This window comes from Rhineura floridana, chromosome 1 (genome assembly GCF_030035675.1).
Source record: "Rhineura floridana isolate rRhiFlo1 chromosome 1, rRhiFlo1.hap2, whole genome shotgun sequence".
Lineage (NCBI taxonomy): Eukaryota > Metazoa > Chordata > Lepidosauria > Squamata > Rhineuridae > Rhineura > Rhineura floridana.
In genome coordinates this window covers 168,886,102-168,910,285 of record NC_084480.1, presented here as the reverse complement: position 1 = coordinate 168,910,285, position 24,184 = coordinate 168,886,102, and the positions used below count along the sequence as shown (strand labels likewise).

The 24,184-nt window shown below is 45.2% G+C and overlaps 1 protein-coding gene across 2 annotated transcripts in view; it reads left to right on the top strand.

Annotated features, from left to right (window-relative positions):
* Nucleotides 1-24,184, top strand: part of LOC133364503 (flavin-containing monooxygenase 3-like) — a 66,021-nt gene that overhangs the window by 34,717 nt on the left and 7,120 nt on the right. For both annotated transcript variants that reach the window (XM_061585224.1, XM_061585232.1), the window contains 2 exons: nt 8,643-9,001; nt 10,491-10,563. In XM_061585224.1, coding sequence (XP_061441208.1) covers nt 8,643-9,001; nt 10,491-10,563 — 432 coding nt within the window. The remainder of the gene's footprint in view (nt 1-8,642; nt 9,002-10,490; nt 10,564-24,184) is intronic.

Sequence of the window (24,184 nt, the reverse complement as noted above, 5' to 3'; positions counted from 1 at the left end):
TCGGAGAAGACCCCAGTGCAGGAAAACTCCAAATCCCAGCTCTTGCAGAGGTCCATGAGCTGGGATTGACTGTAAGCAGGGACCTCAAGTCGGCCCTGTCCTGCCAAAGTCTGCCTTACACCTGCCAAACCGTCTAGGCTTGCCCTCAGGCAAAAGCGTGCAAGTGTTTGCCATGGTCGATACAGGGCATCCAGTAATTTTATGGACTTGGACTTTGCACCACACTTGAAACTCCCCTGTCCATGGAAACCATAGATAGGCAGCCCCTGACATCAGGAGCAATCACCCAGGCAAGTGCTGGGTTGCAAGTGGAGCTATCTGGCATGTAGAGCAGCTATCCTTTTACTTAGCTGCCCTGGTGGTTCTGGGGGTGACATGGTTGACAACATGATCCCACAATCTCTTGGGGGGAAGCAACTGTGATGTACCAGTTGGACTATTGCAAACAGCACTGCCAGCCTACTGAGACCGCAGCAGCAGTGGACGCCCCGCCCCTGCCTGAGGAGGCTTCCCTGTTTGCAAAGTACCAAGATTATCGGGACGTCTTTGACAAGAAGGAGGTTGACCAGTTGCCACCCCATAGGCCCTACGACTGTGCCACAGACTTGCTCCTGGGGGCCCAAGTTCCCTCTGGGAGCATATATTCATTGTTTGTGCTAAGAGAATTCCTGGATGTCAACTGCAGCAAGGGTTTATTCGAACTTCAAAGTCTCCTGCTGAGATTCCTTTACTTTTTGTCAAAAAGAAAAGTGGGGAACTTTGCCCCTGCCATGACTACTGGGAGCTGAATAAAATCACCATTCCAAACAGCTACCCACTTCCCCTCATCAACGAGATGCTGGAGCAACTGCGAATGGCCAAGATCTACACTAAACTGGACCTGCATGGAGCCTACAACCTTGTCAGGATCAGGGAAGGGGATGAGTGGAAAACTGCCTTCAAGGCTCGGTATGGCCACTTTGAGTACCTAGACATGCCTTTTGGACTATCGAATGTGCCAGCTGTCTTCCAGGATTTTATGAATGACATCTTTCGGGACTACTTAGATTGCTTTATGATCGTCTATTTAGATGACATCCTTATTTACTCTGACTCCCCAGAACAGCATGAGGCTTATGGAAGTGCTGTGATGCAGAGACTGAGAGACCATCACCTGTATGCCAAACGTGGATTCAATCTAACCACCCTGGACTTTCTGGGATATCGTGTTACCCCTGCAGGGGTAGAGATAGACCCGGAAAAGGTGTGTTGTGTGCTCTCCTGGCACCCCCCCAATCTAAAAAGGACCTACAGCGATTCCTGGGGTTCGCCAACTACTACAGATGCTTCACTGCTTCCTTCTCCAACATGACTGCCCCACTAACAGATTGCCTAAAAGGGACTGGTCCCTTTCGTTGGACCAAAGCTGCCCAACAGGCTTTCAAGCAACTAAAGTTGTTGTTCTCCTCAGAACCAATACAGTAGGGCCCGACTCATATGGTGGGTTACGTTCCAGACCCCTACCTGAAAGCGAAACCCGCCGAAAAGCAGAACTCTGTCAATAAAATGGTGCCTGACGCCCGAAAAATGCCATAAAAGCAGAACAAGCACCGTATGAGTGGGGCCTTACTCTAATTTTAGCTGCCGTATTAGCGGAACTCCGAAGAGTGGGGCCCTACTGTACTACAACATGCAGACCCTCATTGACTGTTCATGGTGGAAACAGATGCCTGGGATGTTGTTGTTACAACTCGCCAAAAAGGAGGGTGGACTGCTTCCCTGTGCCTATTTCTCCCAAAAGCTTACAAGTTCGGAGCAGAACTATACCACTTGGGAGAAGGAGCTACTAGCCATTTGAGATGCGTTCGAGACCTGGTGACACCTCTTGGAAGGAGCCTAGCATGAGGTGGAGGTCCTCACTGACCATCGGAACCTCGAGAGCTTTCAAACTGCCCATAAGCCCAACCAATGGCAAGTGCGCTGAGCCCAGTTCTTCGTGAGGTTTCATTTCCACGTCAACTACATTCCGCAGGCTCGAAATGTCAGGACCGATGCACTATCCTGCAAGCCTGAGTACCATGAAACCCAGCCTGAGCCTCCATTGCACCACATCGTACCCCTAGACAAGTTGGTGGCAGTGGCCTGTCCCGATCCATGGCTTGAGGAGCTGTGCGCAGCTTAGGAACAAGATCCTTTCACTCAGGAGTGGGTGCAAGAGCCAAAGGAGCCCCCTCAGTACGGTACCCGGGCTTCTCCTGGGGGGTTGCTCTATCATTATGAGGCCCTGTATGTCCCCCCCCGGGGAGATCCAAGCCAAAGACCTGTGGCAATGTCACAATGCCCTGACCATGGGGGATTTGGGGGTGTTCAAAATGCTGCAGGCCATCACACACAATTTCTGGTGGCCAAGAATAAAGCACGATGTCAAGGTATATGTTCAATCCTGCCCCACGTGCATGAGTCACAAACTAGAGGATAGGAGGGTGGGGCCGTTCAAAGTAGAGGCACAGATTGACCCTGTAGTGTTCCATCCACACTTACCCACCGCCATGAAGATTCACCCAGTGTTCCACCATTTGTTGCTAACCCTAGAAGAGCCACTGAATCCCTACAGAGCACCTGTTGCCCCCCACCCCCAGTAATTGTTGACAGGCAAGAGGCATATGAGGTGGAGCAGATCCTTGACTCCCACCAGCACTGAGAAAAGTTGTAGTATTTGATCCACTGGGGGGGTTGGACTGGAGGAAAGGTCCTGGGAGGCGGAGGTGGATGTCCAGAGTTGGTGAGAGAGTTCCGTGAAGGATACCCTGGCAAACTCATGCCTCTGGGGTGGGGGGGAGGCTCGGTATGGAGGGGGGATGATGTTGTGAGCCCTGCTGGAGGGGGGTGGATGAACAAGAACGAAGCGGAGGAGGAGAGCTTAGAGTGGGATGTTTGAGCCAGTGCGAGGCTGAGCAGGGAGTGGGACTCAGAAGGCACCCCAGCTCTAGACTTTGGCAGTTCAATCCCAGCAGCTCCAGATACCCTATGGAGAGTCAACCTGACAAGCTAGTTGTTTCCCAGCCTGATGCTTCCCCTCTTCCTGCGCCCGCATCACCATCAGGCAGGCCCCCTCCCTTGGAGGGGGAAGACAGGATGGTGATGGAGGCTCTGCCTTCGCCTTGCACCAGGAGGTAAATGTGGCAGGAGATTCGACAGACATAGTTGAGGCAGAGCCTTCGTCTGCACGCAGGCTCCCAACAGTGACAGTTGGCACACACAAGCAGGGTGCCCGCCCAGCCTTACTTAAGTTAAGTGAGGGGGGGGAAGTTGCTAAGTCAACATTTTAGTGCTGTGAAGTTGTGCCTAGTTAGTCCAAGACAGATGCTGAGTTCTGAGTAAGCTGTAGGTAGATTCATGAAGCACATTGAACTGAAACTGTCTCTTACTACAATAAAAGAAAAAACTATGGCCGTGTCTGAGTCCGAGTTCTTCAAGTTCTGGTAAGGAGACTGTTGTCTGTATCTAGCCTTGAAGTGCCAGTCCTTAACAGAAATAGGCAATCAATATTCTAGACAAAAAAAATTAATGGGATCAAGCAGCAATTGTTTTGCTTTTCCTGGAAATATATTAGGAATTACTTTTCTTATGTAGAACACTGAGACTGTTCCTGGGAAATCTATAAATAAATAGCCAATTAGGAGGCATGGCAGAGTTATGAAATATTTCACATACTCTTCTGAAGTGAATTTGATTTGTACATACTGTTCACTTTAAACAAACATTGAGATTAGAAGGGAATAGCCAATGTTCATAGAAACTTTTTAAAAATGATTGGAATGCAACCAAACAAATGTCATAACAATGTCATAAGACTGACTTGGCAAATTCTAACAAACTAACATAGCTAAAACAACTTCAATCCCTTACTGCCAGAGGAGCACTGTTCCCCCACAAAAAAAGATTCAGGTTCAAATACCCTACCCCAAAATCCTGAGTAACAAGAATGTTGTCTGGGTAGTTGGAATCTGCTCCAGGGTTATCCCAAAGCAGAAGAGTGGTTTCTGGTGCATGACTCTTTGGCCTTCTGCATAAGGCACTGCACAGATGTATAAATAAACTGCAAGCCAAAGTGCAATCAGATACTTTATTTGTTCAGCTCCTGCCCGCTCACTTTACAAAAGATAGATTTTCTAGGGTTCAATGAGATCAGCTGCATTTCACTTTATTCTACTCCCACCAAGCACTTATTTACTGGTGAAGAAGCCTTCTTAACTGGGAGAGGAAGGAAAAGAAGAGAGCCTGTCCTGCACTTCTCTCTCTACCTTTTATAAATCAGCCATCTGTAATATATTCAGGTTTAGGCTGCTGCAATCCTGTACTCATTTACCTGGAGTAAGTCCCATTAAACACAGTCAGGCTTACTTATGAAAAGACATGTATAGGACTGCACCATTACTCAGTTATTGGCATGAAGAGAACAAGAATGCCAACTGCAGAATAATCTTGAAATAAAGCATTCAAAAGTAGATTTGCAAAGCCACTCCAAATCAGAGCCACAAGCCTAAACCTAGTTACTTGGAAGAAGTAAATTCCACTGGGTTGCCCTACGTCCTACGTAGAATGGACCCATTGAAATTAATGAAGCTAAGTTAGTCATATACATTGACTTGAATGGGTTTGAGTAGGACTAGTGCTGAATACCACCCAATGAAACTAAAGGGACATTTCTAACTTATTCAGTTCAATTTGATCAATGGTTATTAATCACGATGGTTAGGTTCTACCTCCACTGTTGGAGGCAGTATGTCTGAATACAAGTTGCTGGGAATCACAGGTGGGGACAGTCCTGTTGCACTCAGGCCCTGCTTTTGAGCTACCCATAGGCATCTGGTTGGCCACTGTGAGAACAGGATGCTGGCCTAGATGGCCATTGGCCTGATGCAGGTCATTATGTTCGTATATGTTGCTTCACACTGCCAAAAGGAGTCCTGAAGTGACACACAGGGACAACATACTAAACATGTTATACAACACAAATCCATTAAAATGAAGCAAATATACTAAAACTGTTTATCCACAAAAATCACAACATAAAATAACCAACCACCACACACACATAAGAATGAGGACTACCAAAAGCCAGATGATTAGTGCTGTCCAAATGTCTGAAAGAATAAAAATGGCTTCACCTGATGTCAGGCAAGGCTCCCTGAGGAGAGCTTTCAACAATTGGGGGCCAACAGAGAAAACGGTAGTTCTCTTGTTGCCACTCTTGAAGTAGACACACAAAAAAGGCCTCAGATATTGTTCTCAGGGTCTGGGTAGGTTTGTATGGGGAAAGGGGGTCCTTGATGTATTGGGGTCCTGAATCATGCAGGGCTTTATAGGTAAAAAGCAGCACTTTGAATTGGACTCAGGGCTCATCCAGACGACTGCAAAATGTGCGATACGTCCACTATGTGTGTTCATTATTTTTTGGTCGTCCAAATGATGTCTCGCGCTGTTACGCATTTTCGTGGGTTAAATCCACTCCTTGCAATACCGGCAAAAATGCGATTTGCTGTTTAAAATCGGGAATCATCCGCTGTGCCTTCAGGAGTTAGGATGCAATACCATGGACTTTACAGCTGATGGGTGGTTCTTGGGCATTTCCCCTTGCCCCTTCTCCTCATTCCAGCCAATCACGTATCTGCACTTTTGCGCATGTGTGAGAATAAGCCCGGGAAAATTGAACCAATCATCGCAATGGTGGGATGTTGGGGGGGGGGTCTGCAACTACTGCACAGATGCATTTTATTTTTTGCCAGCCTGCAAACTGGGTGGCCGCTCTGGGTGAGATCTGCAATGCACAGCAAGCGAGAAAGGGTGGGTGGTCGGTTTCAGACTGCCTCCGGAAAGCTTTGTCAATTTCATTGTACTTGCTGGGGGTTTTGCTTCAAATCAGAAAAGCATACATTGGTTTAAGTGTAATATGGCAAATGCAAACAAGAAAAGAGCTTCTGGTCTGTTTCAAGCCTGCTCCAGAAAGCTTTGTCAATTTCATTGTCGGTGGGAAGGAAAGGGAGAAGGAGGGCGGGGGACACCTTTCTTGCTTTTTTGGAGAAATAAGTGCATTGCCAGCATGTGTATCTCCTTAAATATCAATAAAGGCAGAAAAGCATACATTCGTTTAAGTGTAATATCGCAAATACAAACAAGGCAGGCGTGAAACCGATCAGCAGCCTTTCCTTCCGAGGTGAGAACTCCTTTACAGCCATATTGTGCTTCGTTGCAAAGGGGGAGAGGAGCATACGTAATTTTTTTGCTGACCCATTGGTTGATAGGGGGAGGTTTTCGAGGCGGAGCTTGGAAAAAGCAAAAAAGAATGTAGGGGTCTTACCGCTGCGTGTGCGGGTGCAAAAAAGCATTTTTTTTAATTGGGAAAGAGTGAACTAAAAGGCAAAGTGAGGACTATCAGATGACAAACCGAATATGGAAACCGTGGATTATCCCACTCCGTTTGGATAAGCCCTCAGAAACAAATTGGCAGCCTATGCAGGTGGGCCAGAACTGGAGTTAAAGATTTAAATGTGGAGCTTAAATTGTCTACCTTGAGCCTATGTTAACGTTTAACATTCTATAAAAGGTAAAGGTGTCCCCGCACTTGTAGTGCGAGTCGTTTCCGACTCTTAGGGTGACGTCTTGCGACATTTACTAGACAGACCGTATATATGGGGTAGGATTGCCAGTTCCTTCCCCGGCCTTTCTTTACCCCCAAGCATATGCCGGGTACTCATTTTACCGACCACGGATGGATGGAAGGTGAGTGGACCTCGACCCCTTTTACCGGAGATTCGACTTCCTCCTTCCGTTGGAATCGAACTCCAGCTGTGAGCAGAGCTTCGGCTGTGTTACCGCCGCTTACCACTCTGTGCCACGGAGGATATATATATATACGCATATATTAATGCTGTGCTGAAACCAGTCCTTTAATTATTTTCAAAAGTTTTCTTCATCTGCAAAAGGAGCCTTAATTTTTCAATCTCTTTTGCCAGGCACTTTAGAATTTCATTAGAATATCTAGAATTTTACTGGGTATGGGATTGAGCACACTGTGGATTGGCTGTGGGTGGAGTGTGTGTATTTTTTGGGGGGTGTATAAGCCGGAGAGGGGGGCTACCAACTAGAGATGGGTGAATCTGTCAATTCTGTCAGTTTCTCATTTTTCCAGCGTTAAGTTCTCCACACTTTTTTAAAAATGCGATCTTTTTTAAAAAAACCTCATGAAAATCCATCATTTTAGTGAGAATTTCTTCTAATATACACATTTGTATGCAATTGCCTAGTACAGTAGGGCCCCGCTTGTCAGCGCCCCACTTTTCAGCATTATGCTAATAGGGTGGCACCAGCAGGGCAATCAGCTGTAGCGTGGGGAGCTCCAGCCATCGTGCTCCAGCTGACAGCTATCAGCTGTAGCGTGGGGAGCTCCAGCCATCGTGCTCCAGCTGACAGCTATCAGCTGTAGCGTGGGGAGCTCCAGCCATCGTGCTCCAGCTGACAGCTATCAGCTGGAGTACGGGGAGCTCACACGCTACAGCTAATTGCACGCTACAGCCGACGGATCAGCTGGAGCTCCCGAGCTCCCCCATGGGCTACAGCTGTAGGGCGATCAGCTGTAGGGCGGGGAGCTTACGTGCTACAGCTGAGTAGGACTCCACTTTCCGGCGGTTTTCGCTTTTTGGCGGGGGCCTGGAATGGAACCTGCCGTATGAGTGGGGCCCTGCTGTATACACATTTTTGCAGAGCAATTTTCTCTGATATAATGCATTCTGTATGTTATTTTTACTAATATATGCTTTTTAAGGCACACTTTAGCCTAGTATATGCAAAAATCAGAGAGATGTGAATTGCAAAGGGTGGCTATGTTTTAGTTTTGGTATTGCCTTGGAATGTGCAAAATAGATAAGTTTGCCTTTAAATGCAGGTGGAACTGAATCCCCCCCCCCATCCCTACTACCGGCTGCCTGAAATTGGTGTACTTGCTGATTTTGTTTTTAAGGGAAGCCCTTCCTTTTACCTTTTAAAAATAAATCTTTATTTAAAAGTTGAAGGCACGTGATAGGCAGAACCCTGTCTTCCATACCTATAGGAAAGCCCAGCATCATAGTTTTTTCCAGGGAGCATGGGCACCTGGGAAAGCTGCTGTGACAGATATGATCTGTAGAATTAAAAAAAGAATAGAGATGTAAGCTAAGGGCAACAAAAACCCTGCATCCATGAGGATTTCCCTGAAACTTTCTCTCCCATTTCCAATTACAATTATCAAGAGGAATTAGAGGGATACAAATTTAATTAATAAATAAATCAATTTTTTCTCATTACTTAATGGGGAATGGTTGTAAAGAGTGCAGGATTTTTTTTCAGCACAGCACTACCATACATGACCAGTTTGAAAAATTCACAGGTGGCCAGGAATGTCAAAGTGGACAATTTCTACTGGGTATGTGCAGATATTGGAGTGAAGGATGAAGGGTTTCTGAGGAATAGTGTATACACATAACTAAAAAAAAAATCCCCTCTTCCTTTGGCAATCTTTTGTGGGGCAACTGAGCAGCAGTCATATTCACCTCCTTTGAAGTGGAAACTGTTACTTTCTAGGTGTGCGCCACCCACAGCACTGGCTCTGTTCTCTCTCCTCCTAGAACTCTGCGCAAGGAGCCAGTCTTCAATGATGACCTCCCAAGCCGCATCACATGTGGTACTGTAGTGGTGAAACCCAATGTGATGGAATTTACAGAAACGTCTGCAATATTTCAAGATGGGACCATACAGGAAGGCCTTGACTATGTCATCTTTGCAACAGGCTACAGCTATTCCTACCCGTTCATGGAGGATGAATCCATCATCAAGTGCAGGAACAATGAAGTCACCTTGTACAAAAGCATTCTTCCCCCTCAGCTGGAAAAACCTACCTTGGTGGTTATTGGTTTAGTCCAGTCTCTTGGGGCAGCCATCCCAACCGCAGACCTTCAGGCTCGTTGGGCCATAAGAGTGTTTAAAGGTCAGTGCAGTACCGTGGCTGAGTAATGGAGCTGTGAACTGGAAGACACACTTGGTTTAAATCTCACCTTTTCCATTAACGTTCTAGGTGACGTTAAACAAGCCACTATCTCTCATACTAACATGAACACATGACGCTAGATTATGCTGAAAGTCAAGCTGGATGTTACACAGGAGATCCATGACTGAGATCTCCCATCTTCATTTGCTTGTTTAAAGTTAAAAGCAGGCACCAAATCAAATTGAGGCCCAGCACTGGGAAGGGACTTTTAACAGTGGCCCCCTCTAACTTCTGTATTTAACCCCCCCCAATTGCTATTGGCTCTAAGGGGAAAACATACAGGTATCGTGGGGAGTATCTTATATCTCTCTCACACGCCACACCTCATTTACTTGCACCCTATGACAGACCAACTGGCTAGAATTGTCTATAGAAGTTGTTGATCTCCACTTCCATCAGCACCAATATGGTTGATGGTCAGGGAGATGATGAGAGCTGCAGTCCAATAATATCTGGAGGGCCACTGGGAGCTGCTCATGCCTCTTCATATTCCTGTTAATAGGAACAGCCATCATATTCTGAGCTGCAGGGGAGTTCAGAGGAGTGTGCTGCACCAGCACAATCTCATGATTCTTTTTGTTGCCCTAGTGTATGGTGCAGGACAAAATGAGAGTGAGCCCTAAAATCCCATTCAGTATCACAGGGGATCTGGGTTCACTTTCAGCTCACATTTGGAACTGCCCATATCAGAAGCAGTACAAGAGCCAGGGCTTGCATACTGCTTCCAGCATGACAAGAACTGCTAGCAATGTGCCCCCTCAGCTAGCTGCTTTGTTTGCCTCTATGGCTGAGCCGGCCCTGCAGTGTATCAAGCATAATGTGCATATTTGCCATACACTGGAGCTGTCAGATAATGCGTCCACAGCAGGGCTGTCAAGCTGGGCTGAAAGGGTGTAGTACTTGGCAAGAGAAAGAGGAGGTCACTTATTGGAAAGGTAAAGAAGCTGATACAATAAAGCAATTTGCCATCAGGCTTTGATGCAGCAGCTGTGGTTTTGCTGTTAAATTTTTGTGGCACATTTGTGGCATAAGAGGCAAAACTTCCCTATATTCAGCCCCTGCTAGGCTCCATATGGAAGGGGAGATGCCATTGAGCTGTGCCCTTTCCAAGGGGAAGGGTCATAGCTCAGAGGTGGAGCATCTGCTGTGCTTGCAGAAGATCCCAGGTTCAGTCCCTGGCATCTCCAGGTAGGAACGGGAGAAACCGCAGACTGAAGCCACAGTGGAGAGCCACTGCCAGACAGTGTAAGCAATCCTGGGCTCTGTGCAAGGCAGCTTTCTATGTTCCATATGCTGAAGCAACCTATTATGCCTCTTCACTTGGGTATTATTCCAGATTGCATACATATTATGGGGGTGTTTATATAAGTGTGAAATGAATTTCAAGGGATATAATGGATCATAATCAGTTCTTTGTTCCCCCCCCCAGGTTTATGTAAGCTGCCTTCAGAGAGCAGCATGATGGACGACATAGATGAGAAAATGGGAAGTAAGCTCAAATGGTATGTTTTAGGTACAGATATATGCTTTTATATTTTCTGCTCACATAGGAAGAAAGTCCTCAATTTTTCTGCATTTTAACATACTTTGATTACATACAGTTAGGAGATTTATTTATTTATTTATAAAAATATTTATATACTGATATTCATTTAAAAAAATCAAAGCAGTTTACAACATATATAAAAACACAATAAACCATATAAAAATTTAAAACCAGAAATTATTAACTATTGCAGAAAGATACCTTTTCAATTGCCAGCATAAGCCTAATGACATTGAACAGTTTTCAGTAGGTTTAAAAGTCAGAACAGAAGGTGGACTTCCGGGAAGGGTGACTTCGCTTGTGCCTGCTTTTGAGACGGGCTCCCGCCTCACAAGAAGCTTATTCAGATATAAATCAGTCAGAACATTTTTTTTTTTTTGACTGATGAAATTTCTCCCGGGCAGGGAGAAACGTAGAGATCAACCTCAAAAGCCTGTTTTTGTTGGGAGGACTGGATTTCATTAATTTATGAGAAAAGGTCCAGCCAGCAATGCCGGACAGACTTCCGAACAAGCTCTATCTGATTAATGCGATACGTTTATCTTTTCTTCAAAGAGAAAACGGACTAACAGGCAAGCACCCTTCTTTCTTTTTTTTACTTGGTTTAAATTGTTGCAGCAAAAAGAGATTTGTCAAATGAATCAGCTTTAAAGAACTTCTGGGTGAGCTATAACTCTTCTCTGTTAGTCACGAAATTAACAGCTTATCTCTGTTTCTATTGCAAAAAGCTGTCCTGGAAGTGCATTCTAAAGATATAAACAGAAGAGGGATTTCTATTCCGAGGAGAAAAAAATAAAAAATATGAACTTTGGAACATTATATTGTCTGGGACTATTCTCTTTTTGGTCTATTTTATTTTGACGAATCTGCTTCTTCACGACGCCACTAACTGTTTTGATGCTGGGAACTAAATTTGTTTTGTATTCTTGAACATAGAGAGATAAGGCAGGCTGCTCTGTTTATACTGTGATGTCATCAAGCCTGGAATATTAACCCAATTGTTGCTGAAATAAGAAGTGGTTCTTTATTTTTGTTTTGTTTTGTTTTCGTGGTTTTAAAAATGGCAATCAAGAAAGTGGCTGAGAATCTGGAAGTAATTATGTTTCAGAAAATAATGGATGAGATTGAGATAACGAAACAAACCCTGCGACAGGGCAGTAAGGAGCTGAAAATTGAACTGAGCAAAATGATGCAGGAGCTTAAAGAAATAGGGGATCCTGTGAGAGAGGAGAATGAGATCAGAGATGAGAAAAGAAAAAATAAAGGGAAGATACAAGCCCTGGAGATTGGAACAAATGTGGAATTGGAAAAAGATCTGGAGTTTATGGATATTAGAAATAAAATCTACTGTTTGGAACTTAACGTTATCTCTGAAGAAATTAATGAAGATATTAGAGATAAAGTTATCAATGGCTTGGATAATTTTCTGGACTGGAATGACGTGATGGAGCTTGATATAGAGAAAATCTATGGAATTAACTGCAGTCATGTGACAATGGAAAAACTCTCAAGAGATGAGCCAGTGCATTTTGTAAAAAAGAAGAACAGAGATATGACTTTACAACAATATTTCAGCAACTTATTCAGAATTGATGGCAAGAAAATATTTGGGATAGAGGAAATTCCCATCAGACTCTTATTATATGACTATGGCTATGACAGCAAGATTATTATGGAATACTGATAATGGAAGATTGGACACTGAAATTATTGGACTTAACAGGACTACTGAAGATGGAAGATGGAATTAATATGGATAATGGAATAATGGCTATTGAAATTATTGGACAACAGATTTGATGAGATGGATTAATCGATATGTTTATTTGGACTATGGTTATGACAATAAGATTATTATTATTATTAACGAGATGGATTAATCGACATGTTATTTGGAGAAAAATTGACAGATATATTTCTTAAAGAATTGAAACCTCTCTTATTATATGACTATGGCTATGACAGCAAGATCATCATGGGATACTGATAATGGATGAATGGATACTGAAACCACTGGATTTAATAGGACTATTGAAGATGGAAGATGGAATTAATATTGATAATGGAAGAATGGTTGTGGAAATTATTGGACTTGGCAGATTTGACGAGATGGATTAATTGATATGTTTGCTTGGACTATGGCTATGACAAGATTATTATGGGATACTGATAACGGAAGAATGGCTACTGAAATTACTGGACTTAACAGGATTATTGAAGATGGAAGATGGAATTAATATAGATAATGGAAGAATGGCTATTGAAATTATTGGGCCTAACAGATTTGAATTAGATGGATTAAGCGACATGTTTATTTGGAGAAAAATTGAAAGATATATCTCTCAAGGAATTGAAACCTCTCTTGGACTTTTTGTGGAAAGAATAAAATAATGTTTATGAGATTTGATGATTAATTAAGATAACTACTGGAGGAAAGTGATTTTATAATATAATTTAAGAGACAGGATTGTTATATATTGTAGACCTATAACTGATCTGCGACAAATGGGAAGTCAACATTTTATTTTTTTGTTTAATCATTTTTGTTTTGTTTTTTGTCTTTGAATGTTTTATGATTTTGTTTTGTTTGTTTTATGGAAATTTGAATAAAAATTATTGTAAAAAAAAGAAAAGTCAGAACAGAAGGTGCCTGCTTAACCTTTATTGGTAGAGCATTCCATAGAAGTGGGCTAATGACACTAAAGGCTTGATTTCTTGTCAAATGAACCTCACCAACTCAAAGGATGACCAATGATGCTCCTGCAAATGATCTCAGTAATCAAGCTGGGATATAAGAGTTCAGGTGGTCCCTAAGGTACCTTGGACCTAAGTTGTTCTGGGCTTTGTAAATTAATACAAGGAACTTGAACCTGGCTTGGTAGTTGATGGGAAACCAGTGCAGATATTTTAACAATGGTGTCACGTGTTGTCGGTCATGTGCCCTTACCAGCAGTCTGGTCACTGCATTCTGCATCAGATGGAGCTTCCAAACCAGGCTCAAGGGCAGCCCCACATAGAGCACAGTAATCCAGCCTTGAAGTTACAAACTGTCATGTGAAGCGTTCCTGGAGTGCTGGCCAATTTGGAAAGTTCAAGACGCTGCAGGCAGTTACACAGGAATATTGGTGGCCTGGAATACAACATGATGTGGAAAAATATGTACCAGCACGAGGGCTAAACGCACCTCTGGTCAACCGGCAGGTTTACTGGAACCTCTGAGGGACCTTGGACAATGGTGACTCTGGACTTTATCACAGATCTACCACCCTCACAGGTAAATGCTACTGTCTTGGTTGTGGTAGACATGTTCAGTAAAATTTTCCGCTCACTTCATTCCTGCCACCAAGGAAACCAACCAATTGGTTATAAAACAAATTTTCTGGTTGCACGGCTTCCACTGGTCTTGGATTGGAGCCCCAGTGTACCACCTGTTTCTGGTGTTCCTCCAGTTGCTGAAAATTGAACTTCAATAATAATAATAATAATTTAATTTCTGTGTCGCCTATCTGGCCAATGGCCACTCTAGGCAACGTACATCTTTGTTTCAATAAAATACATCATAATAAAACAATACAATGATAAAACTATAAAACTATAAACAATGACAGTTCAGAGTACTAGGCAATTTATCATAGTGATTAACCCTCCCTGGAAGTCCCAAAGGCCTGTCTGAAAAGCCAGGTCTTCAAGGCCTGGCGGAATACATTCAGGGAAGGGGCATGCCGAAGATCATACGGGAGGGAGTTCCAGAGAGTGGGGGCCGCCACTGAGAATGCCCTCTCTCTAGTCCCCACCAACCTAGCTGTTTTAGTTGGCGGGACTGAGAGAAGGCCCTGTGTGGCTGATCTTGTGGGGCGGCATAATTGGTGGCGTTGGAGGCGCTCCATCAGATAAACTGGGCCGAGACCGTATAGGGATTTAAAGGTTAATACCAACACCTTGAATTGAGCCCGGAAAACAACTGGGAGCCAGTGCAGATCGAACAGCACTGGAGTAATATGCGACAGTTTGTAAGTAGTTGAGCCGCCGCATTATGTATAAGTTGTAATTTCCAGACCGTTTTCAAGGGTAGCCCCACGTAGAGCGCATTACAGTAATCCAAACGAGAGGTGACCAGGGCATGTACCACCAATGGGAGCTGGTGAACAGGAAGGTATGGTTGCAGTCTACGTATGAGGTGTAATTGATACCAAGCTGCCCGACTCACTGCCGAGATCTGAGCCTCCATGGACAGCTTGGAATCAAGAACAACCCCAAGGCTGCGGACCTGGTCCTTTAGGGGCAATCTCACCCCGTCGAACATCAAGTCAATATCTCCCAACCTTCCTCTGTCTCCCACGAGTAGCACCTCGGTCTTATCGGGATTCAGCTTCCCATCCATCCACTCACGGATTCCAGGCACTTGGACAAGGTCTCCACAGCCAACTCTGGTGAGGATTTAAACAAGAGATAGAGCTGAGTGTCATCCGCATATTGGTGACACTGCAGCCCAAATCTCCTAATGATTGTCCCCAGCGGCTTCATATAGATATTAAATAGCATGGGAGAGAGGATAGAGCCCTGTGGCACACCACAATTGAGAGGCCAAGGGTCTGAAACCTCCTCCCCCAATGCTACCTGTTGATGCCTATCGGAGAGAAAGGAACGGAACCACTGCAATACAGTGCCCCCTATTCCCAACCCCTCCAGGCGATGTAAAAGGATACTGTGGTCAACAGTATCAAAAGCCGCTGAGAGATCGAGGAGGACAAGAAAGGTGAATTCTCCCCTATCTAATGCCCTCCTCATATCATCCACCAGAGCGACCAAGGCTGTTTCAGTACCATGTCCAGTCCTGAAACCCGATTGGTATGGATCCAAATAATCCGTTTCATCCAAGTGTGTTGACAGCTGATTAGCCACCACTCGCTCAGTGACCTTGCCCAAGAATGGTAAATTTGAGATTGGGCGAAAGTTGTTCAGAACTTGGGGATCCAAGGAGGGCTTCTTTAAGATGGGCTTTACAATTGCCTCCTTGAGGGCTAATGGCATTACACCCTCCTCCAGGGATGCATTAACCACCGCCTTAATCCCCTTGCCCAATTTCTCTTTGCAGCTCATAAGGAGCCACGACGGGCAAGGGTCATTTAGACATGTGGTAGGCTTCACAGTTGAGAGCATCTTGTCCACATCCTCAGAAGGGAGAGACCGAAACCGATCCCATTCGACCGGCTTGCAGCTGGTCAACTCTGGTTCATCCACTGTATCCACGGCGTACAGGATCAGGCTCCGTAAGTGTTCGATTTTGTCAGCAAAGTGCTTTGCTAATTTGTCACAGGAGGCTTTTGACTGTTCCAGGGGTTCCTGAGCAACTGGACCGACCAGGCTTTGGACCACTTGGAACAACCTCCTGGGACAGCACTCTGCAGACGCAATGGAGGCAGCAAAGAACCTCTTCTTTTCTGCCTTCACTGCCACTTGATAGGCAGCTACTGCTGCTCTAACCTGTGTCCGGACATCTTCGGAACGTGATTTCCGCCACCGGCGTTCTAGTCGTCTCACCTCCCGTCTCAGATTACGCAACCGTGGTGTATACCATGGTGCTAACTGAGTTCTATTCAGGGGGAGAGGACGTTTCGGAGCCACCCAGTCCATTGCTCTGGTGATTCCCTCATTCCACTCAATCACCAGGGTATCGACCGGGTGGCCTTCAGCAGGTTCCAATTCCCCAAGCGCAGTCAGGAATCCTTCTGGATCCATCAGGCGCCTGGGGCGGACCATTCTAATAGGTCCTTTACCCCTGCGGAGGGTGTGTGGCATCGAGAAGTCTATGTTCACCAGGTAGTGATCTGACCATGACACAGGGGTGGAAGAAACCACCCCCAATTTCAGAGCACTTCCTTCCCCTCCCAGGACAAACATAAGGTCGAGAGCATGACCGGCTACATGGGTAGGCCCAATGTTACTAAGGTGCAGTTCCCAGGAAGCCATGGTTTCCAGGAAATCCCGAGGGGCTCCAGTGAGAGTGGTCTCGGCATGCACGTTGAAGTCACCCAGCACTAATAATTCTGGGGACAACGCCCGTACAGCCGAGACCACCTCCAGCACCTCGGCCAGGGAGTCTGCTGTGCAGCGGGGTGGACGGTACACAAGCAGGATCCCCAAACTGCCCTTCGGGCCCAACCTCCAGTACATGCAGTCAACAAACTTAGTCCTGTGAAGAGGAGGTCTGGTGAAAACTAAAGACTCCCGATAGATGACTGCCACTCCCCCTCCCCGCCTTCCTACCCTCGGCTGCTGTGTGTAACGGAAACCCGGCGGGCACATGGCCTCAAGAATGGGAGCTGAGGCCTCGTCCAGCCAAGTCTCCGTAATACATGCCAGGTCTGCCCGCTCATCCAAGATAATATCATGGATGTGTGATGTTTTTTGTACTACAGACCTGGCATTGCGCAACAGCAGTCGAAGGTCGGTAGGAATCCTGCATCCCCCAGTTATCGTCTGGTTCTGGACAGACCCGGAACATGGGATGGGTACTAAGCATCTATCCCTTGTTCCCCTAATCTGGCCTGGTCTGCCAGCAGTACCATTCCAGCGCCTGCTGCCCACTTTTTCTATAGTTTGGCCCCTCACCCTCCCTGTCACATCCCCCACTTGTTTGCACATGCCCCTATCCCGATCCGCCAATCAGACAGGCCACCCACCCTAAAACAATAGTGAACCGGAGACCCGCCTCTATCACACTCTGTAACTGTAAATTAATTTAAATTAAAATTAAAGTTAAAATCAGTACAATTTCCATCACATCCACACAACTACACATCCATACACACCCCACATTTCCACAATCAATCCTAATAATGTCAGCGGTGGCAATAGTGAAGATGACACTTCAGTTATCTTCTGCCCATCATCCCCAGACTGATGGGCAAGCAGAGAAAGTTAATGTCACCCTTGAACAGTACCTCCTCTATTTTGTCAACGTATGAGCAGGACAATTCGGTGGCCTTGCTGCCTCTGGCAGAATTTGCCTATAACAACTCAGTGCACTCTTCAACCCAACAGACTCCTTTCTTTGCCAGCTATGGCTATCATCCACACTCCTTTCAGAATCCCTCCACCACACTGGCCGTCCCTGCAGCTACTGAATATGTTCAAGAATTGCATGCTATGCAACAAATGCTACAGGAGCAATTGGAAAGAGCCAAAGCTGCCTACAAGCAGGCAGCTAATCAACACTGGCAGCCAGCTCCAGACTTCCAGGTGAGAGATCAAGTATGGCTCTCAATCTGCTACCTACCAACCTCTACCCCATGCCACAAGTTAGAAGCAAGACAAGTGGGGCAATTTGAAGCGAAAGCACAGATCAACCCAGTAACTTATTGACTACATTTGCCTGCCTCCATGTGGATTCACCCAGTATTCCACTGTTCATTGCTGACTGTAGAGAAATCCCTATCAGGAGTCTGAAACTCCTCCCGCACCAGTACTGATTGACAGACAAGAAGAGTATGAGGGTGAACAAATCCTTAATTCTCACCATCACAGTGGGAAGCTGCAGTATCTGATCCATTAGTAAGTTTTCAGACCAGATGAACGTTCCTGGGAAGCAGCTTCTGATGTCCACACTCTGGATATGGTGAGGTGTTTCCGTGGATGCTATCCAGATAAACCTAAGCCTCAGGGCTGATGGGAGGACTTGCAGAGGAGGGGAGATGATGTCATGAGCCCCGTGGACCATTCCTGGAGTGATCAAGAAGAAGAAGATGCAGAATGGGATCCAAGAGAGGGTCCCAGTGACTTGCAACAAGGAGGTGTTGAAGCAGAAGACTTCCACACTTTTGCAGTGAGCACTCCTCCTCTTCAACTCCAGTTACAATAGAGGGAATGTTGGCTGACAAGAAACCAGCCCCTTTTCCTCCCTCCCACCCCCCACTTTGCCCAAGCTGCTGCTGCCGCACACACTAGGGGAGGAGGATCTCAGTGTGGTGCCACCACCGCCATCACCCCAGACACTCAGAGAGCGGCACAGGCAGGCTCAGCCAGCCCCCACTTTTCCAGTTAGGAAGGGTGCTCACTTGCTCATGCATTTGCATTTTGTGACACCTTCCTCACAAACCTATTTAACTGTGTTGGGATGTGTGTGTCTAATTGCTGCAACAACGTCTTAGCTTTGAGTGGTCACGCCTAGTTATGCTGTGTAGAGATGCAGAATCTTGTGTAACCTGTAAGCTGATCTATTAAGCGCTCTAGACTGGAGTTTCACATTAAACTTCGTGGAGAAAAATATACCAGCAGGTCTGAGTCTGATTCCAACGGGCGTGGCCAGGACACCAACACATGGGCTACTGTGGTCAGGCTATCCCTGCCTAGGAATGGCTATAGCTGGTGAATCAGATAAAGCTGATAAAAGGTACTCTTAGCCACAGAGGACACTTGAGCCTCTAGTGCCAGAGATGTATCCAGGAGTACCCCCAAGCTATGCAACTGCTCTTTCAGTGGGAGTGTGACCCCATCCTGAATGGGTAACTTGCCTATTTCCTGCACACAGGAACAACCACCTAAAAAGCCCCCATCCTCCCAGGATTCAAGCACAGTTTATTGGCCTTCATCAAGTCCACCACTGCATTCGGACACGGATCCAGAGCACATAGAATAGTAGAGTTGGAAGGGGCCTATAAGGCCATCAAGTCCAACCTGCTGCTCGATTCAAGAATCCAACTTAAAGCATACTCAACAGGTGACTGTCCATCTACCTCTTGAATGTCTCCAGTGTTGGAGAGCCCACCACCTCCCTAGGGAATTGGTTCCATTGTTGTACTGCTCTAACAGTTAGGAAGTTTTTCCTGAAGTTCAGCCGAAATCTGGCTTCCTATAACTTGAGCCCTTTATTCCATGTCCTGCACTCTCGGATGATCAAGAAGAGATCCCGAGCCTTCTCTGTGTGACAACTTTTCAAGGACTTGAAGAGTGTTATCATATCTCCCCTCAGTCTTCTCTTCTCCAGGCTAAACTTGCCCAGTTCTTTTAGTCTCTCCTCATAGGGCTTGGTTTTGCAGTCCCCTAATCATCCTTGTTGCCCTCATCTGAACTTGTTCCAGTTTATCTGCATCCTTAAAGTGTGGTTGCCAGAACTGGACAGAATGCTCAAGATGATGCCTAGCCAGTGCCAAATAGAGGGGAAGTAGTACTTTGCGCAATTTGGAAACTATACTTCTGTTAATGCAGCCTAAAATAGCATTTGCCTTGTTTGCAGCCGCATTGCACTGTTGGTTCACATTCAGCTTGTGATCAACAACAATTCCAAAATCCTTCTTGCATGTCGTACTGCTGAGCCAAGTATCCCCCATCTTATAACTGCATTTGGTTTCTTTTTCCTAAGTGTAGAACTTTGCACTTATCCCTGTTAAATTTCATTCTGTTGTTTTCAGCCCAGTGTTCCAGCCTATCAAGATCACTTTGCATTTTGTTTCTGTCCTCCATGGCATTAACTATCCCTCCTAATTGTGTATCATCTGCAAATAAGCATTCCCTGCACCTCCTCATCCAAGTCATTAACAAAAATGTTGAAGAGCACTGGGCTCAGTACTCCGCTTATTACCTCCCCCCAGTTTGAGAAGGAACCATTGATAAGCACTCTTTAAGTACAATTCTGCAGCCAACTGTGGATCCACTGACAGATGTTCCATACAGCCCACATTTAGCTAGCTTGCTAATCAGAATATCATGGGGCACTTTGTCAAACGCTCTGCTGAAGTTGATTCTGCCCACGGCACTCCCATAGTCTACCAGGGAGATTACCCGATCAAAAAATGAGATAAGATTAGTCTGGCAGGATTTGTTCTTGACAAATCCATGTTGGCTTCTAGCAATCACTGCATTATTTTCAAGATGCTTACTTTCACAGCCTCTTCTGATTCAGATGTTTAGGAGAAATAGATCTGTGTGTCATCAGCATACTGATTGCACCATGCTCCTAAACTTCTAATGACCACTCCTAAAGGCTTCATATAGATGTTAAATAGTACCGGGGAAAGGCCCAGTACCCAGCAGAACCCCATAGCACAAGTGCCAGAGGACTGAGGAGTACTCACCCAATGCTAGTATCTGGATGTGGCCGTATTGATAAGAATGGAACCACGTTATTCAATGCCCCAGATATCCATCCCACTGAGTCAGACCAGGAGGATACCATGGTCAATGGCATCAAAAGCTTCTGAGAGATTAAGCAGAAGTAACAGGGTTAGACTCCCCCTATCTCTCACACAGTAAAGGTCATCCATCAGGGCGACCAAGGCTGATTCAACTCCGAAATTGGGTCTGAACCCATATTGTAGTGGATCTAGGTAATCAGTCTCATCCATGAATGCCTGCAGTTGATCCACAACCACCTTCTCCACCACTTTTGCCAAGAAAGGGGTGTTGGCGACTGGTCTAAAGTTATTACACTCCATTGGGTCCAGAGTGGGCTTTTTAAAAACTGGATGCACCACCGCCTCTTTGAGGGCAGTAGATGCTCCATCATGAAGAGATGAATTTACCACACCCATGACCTATTCAGTCACCCCACACCTGCTAGTTTTAATAAGCCAGGAAGAACAAAGATCTAATGAGCAGGTGGTTGGGTGCAGCACTGCAAGCATCCTGTTCACATCAAGCCTCATTAACTGGAACTGTACCCACAACACTGAGTTCAGCATTGCATTAGACACCTCGACTGGCACTGCCACAATAGTAGGACCTAAATCATTGCAGAGCTGAGCAACTCTATCTTCAAAGTGTTTAGCCAGCTGGTTGTAGTTAGACAACGTGTGTTCCAGAGGTCTGCCCCCTGGTAAGGACTGATGAACCTCTGGACCACATTGAACGTTGAACAACTTTGTTGGGTGGCTCCTCGAGGATGCCATGAAGGCTGCAAAGTAAGATCTCTGTTGCCCTCACAGCTATGTGGTAGCCTGGACATGTGCTCTGGAGCAAGACTTATGTCTCATGGGGCTCATCTACACAAGGTTTTACTGTGTGTCTGATGCTACTTGCATCCCCTTTTAATTCTCATGGTTCACATGACATTACTGGCAAACAGAAGCTATCACTTAATTTCCCCCCTGTAAATCCATACTAACCCAATCCTCTGATAATCTAAAAAGGGAAGGGAAAAACGTCTTCACTCCATATCTGTAGGGCTTGCAGATGCTTTGCTTCGAAGCTTTTAGGTGGGTGTGTCCATCGTTCCCCTCTCCACGCCCACTCCCTCTTCCTCACTTCTTTCAATTCATTTCCTGTGGGCTGAAGAGAAACTTCCACTTCTCTCTCCCATTCTGCAAGCTTTTTTTATGTTGCTGCAAATGGTGCCTTTATTTTCTTTCCCCCCTAACTTTTGCACAAAAGCATAACACTGCTCAAACAAAGATTTGTATTTCATCTGTATTGTACCAGTGAAAATACAAATTATCGCACTTCTGGGTTGTTATTTTCTTTAAATGAAACTTGCTGGTAGAACAAACTGAGCATGCTCCATTGCCAAGCAACCAGACGGAGTGGAAATGTTAAATTAGAGGGTGTGGTCTGTAGGAAACTGTGTGATTGATGCTTCCCGTCAACTGTGACTAGAAAACACTGTGTTTGCAGCTGGCATTGATCCCTTACTGTAGACAGTGCAAACAGAAAAATGGAGGTAAAAACAGCATCTTTAGCACGAAGTTATGCTCCCATGATAAGCTCTTGCACTGTAGCCCTCGCCTGATCTGTTTTATCAACCACAGCTAGTCAGTATACCAAGGAGCAAAATGGGTTCCATGGCAGTGAAGAGGGCCCTCAGGAGTGATGGTGTCAATGGCTCTACAAGTCTCATAATTCCATAGTAAGAATGGGCCTCAATAGGGTCGCCTGTTCTATCCTCTGGAAAATCCCCCAGAGCAGTCAGGAATCAGATTCCATCAGTTTCCAAGGCAGATCATCCTAACTGGTTCCCCACCCATGCAGAGGAAAATTGTCACTGCAAGTCCAAACCTCACCAGGAACTAGTCTGACCATGCTAATGGGGTCATGTCCAACCCCCCTATTTCCAGACCATCCCCCTGCCCACATGAAGCAAAGACTAGATCAATGGTTTGTCCTGCTCTGTGTGTTGGACCAATGATTGTGGCAACCATGGGCCTGTCTCAAATGATCATTGGTGCAACACACAGAGCAGCACATACCCTTGATTTAGTCTTTGTTGCATGTGGTGAGGGTGGTGGTCTGGAAATAGGCAGGTTGGATATCACCTTATTGTCATCCATGCTGATGATGCCTCAGCTCCAGCTTGGGAGTTCATTACCCAAAACCACTGGTGGTTCTGGGTTCTACCAACACCAAACCTAAGACAACGTCAGTCAGGGAGGCTGTTAAGCAGCAGGGACTTTTCAACAGTGGTCTCTGGCTTATGAAACTCCATAACCCCAAGTAGGATTATCTTCCTCTTCCACTACATTTCTTTCATGAGGCAAGTTAAAATGATCCTGTTCCACAGAGTTTTTGATGCAGGTAGGGGATAAGCATTGTAGACTGTTGTATATTTTAGTCTGCTGCTGTACTATTGCTATTATTATGTTGTTGTTTTGGTTTTTATACTTTAATTTAGCTATGTTGCATTTTCTTTCTTTGAATATGTTAGTATTGATTTTACGTGTATATATATATATTTAATTTATTGATTGATTGAAATAAAGCATTGCAATAAAAACAGTAAAATAGCAGACTTACCTAAAGCTTCAAACATCAAAGCAGCATCACCAATAGGAAAGCAGAAAGCAGAATTAAAGCAAACATAGCAGCCATATTGACTAAATAAAATCTAGTTTGTGGTCATGCAACCAAAGGTCATAAAATTAAATGAAAGGAAACGATAATGGTTTAACAAGAAAATTATGCCACAGCCCCACAACAGTAAACAACATTATTAATCAATTTTTGACATTATCTTGGCATAGCAGCCACTGCAAATAAGGAGACAGAAAAAAATAGCTGGCTAGGACAATAAGCAGTTCTAATCCAGCAGCTCCTCCTCCTTGGCACCTCCGTGCTCAGGCTGCTTTCAACAGAAGTTGAGACATGCCGTATTGAGGACAAAAGTAGGAGTAACATGGAAAAAATATGGAGTTTCCAATGACTTTTGCTTTTTTAAGAAACACTTGCGTGCAGCCACTGGGGCTCAAATAGATAGGAGGGGAATCCTACTGTCCCACCTGCAGAACAAAAAGTACCAGGTCCAAAGTACCAAAATTTGAAGAAGTGTGAATTTTGATGGATGGCTGTGTTTTGGTTCTCATGTTGTTTCAGAAAGTCCAAATTTGATACATTTGACTTAAAATGCAAACTGAATCTAATTTCTCCCCCGTCCCTATTCTTCAGCGAGCCTTGATCCATTTTCAGTTGCTCCAAATGGATAAGCTTCCAGTGCTTTAACTGAAAGATAGATCTGCTTAAAAAGTCAAAGCTCACCACCACGGGGTGGAGGGGAGGGAGGGGACCACTTGCCTGTGTTGTGTTGAGACTAGTAGAGCATACCTGGTGTTGACAGGCTTGTTTGAGGGCAAGCCATCTTCAGTGCCCACACA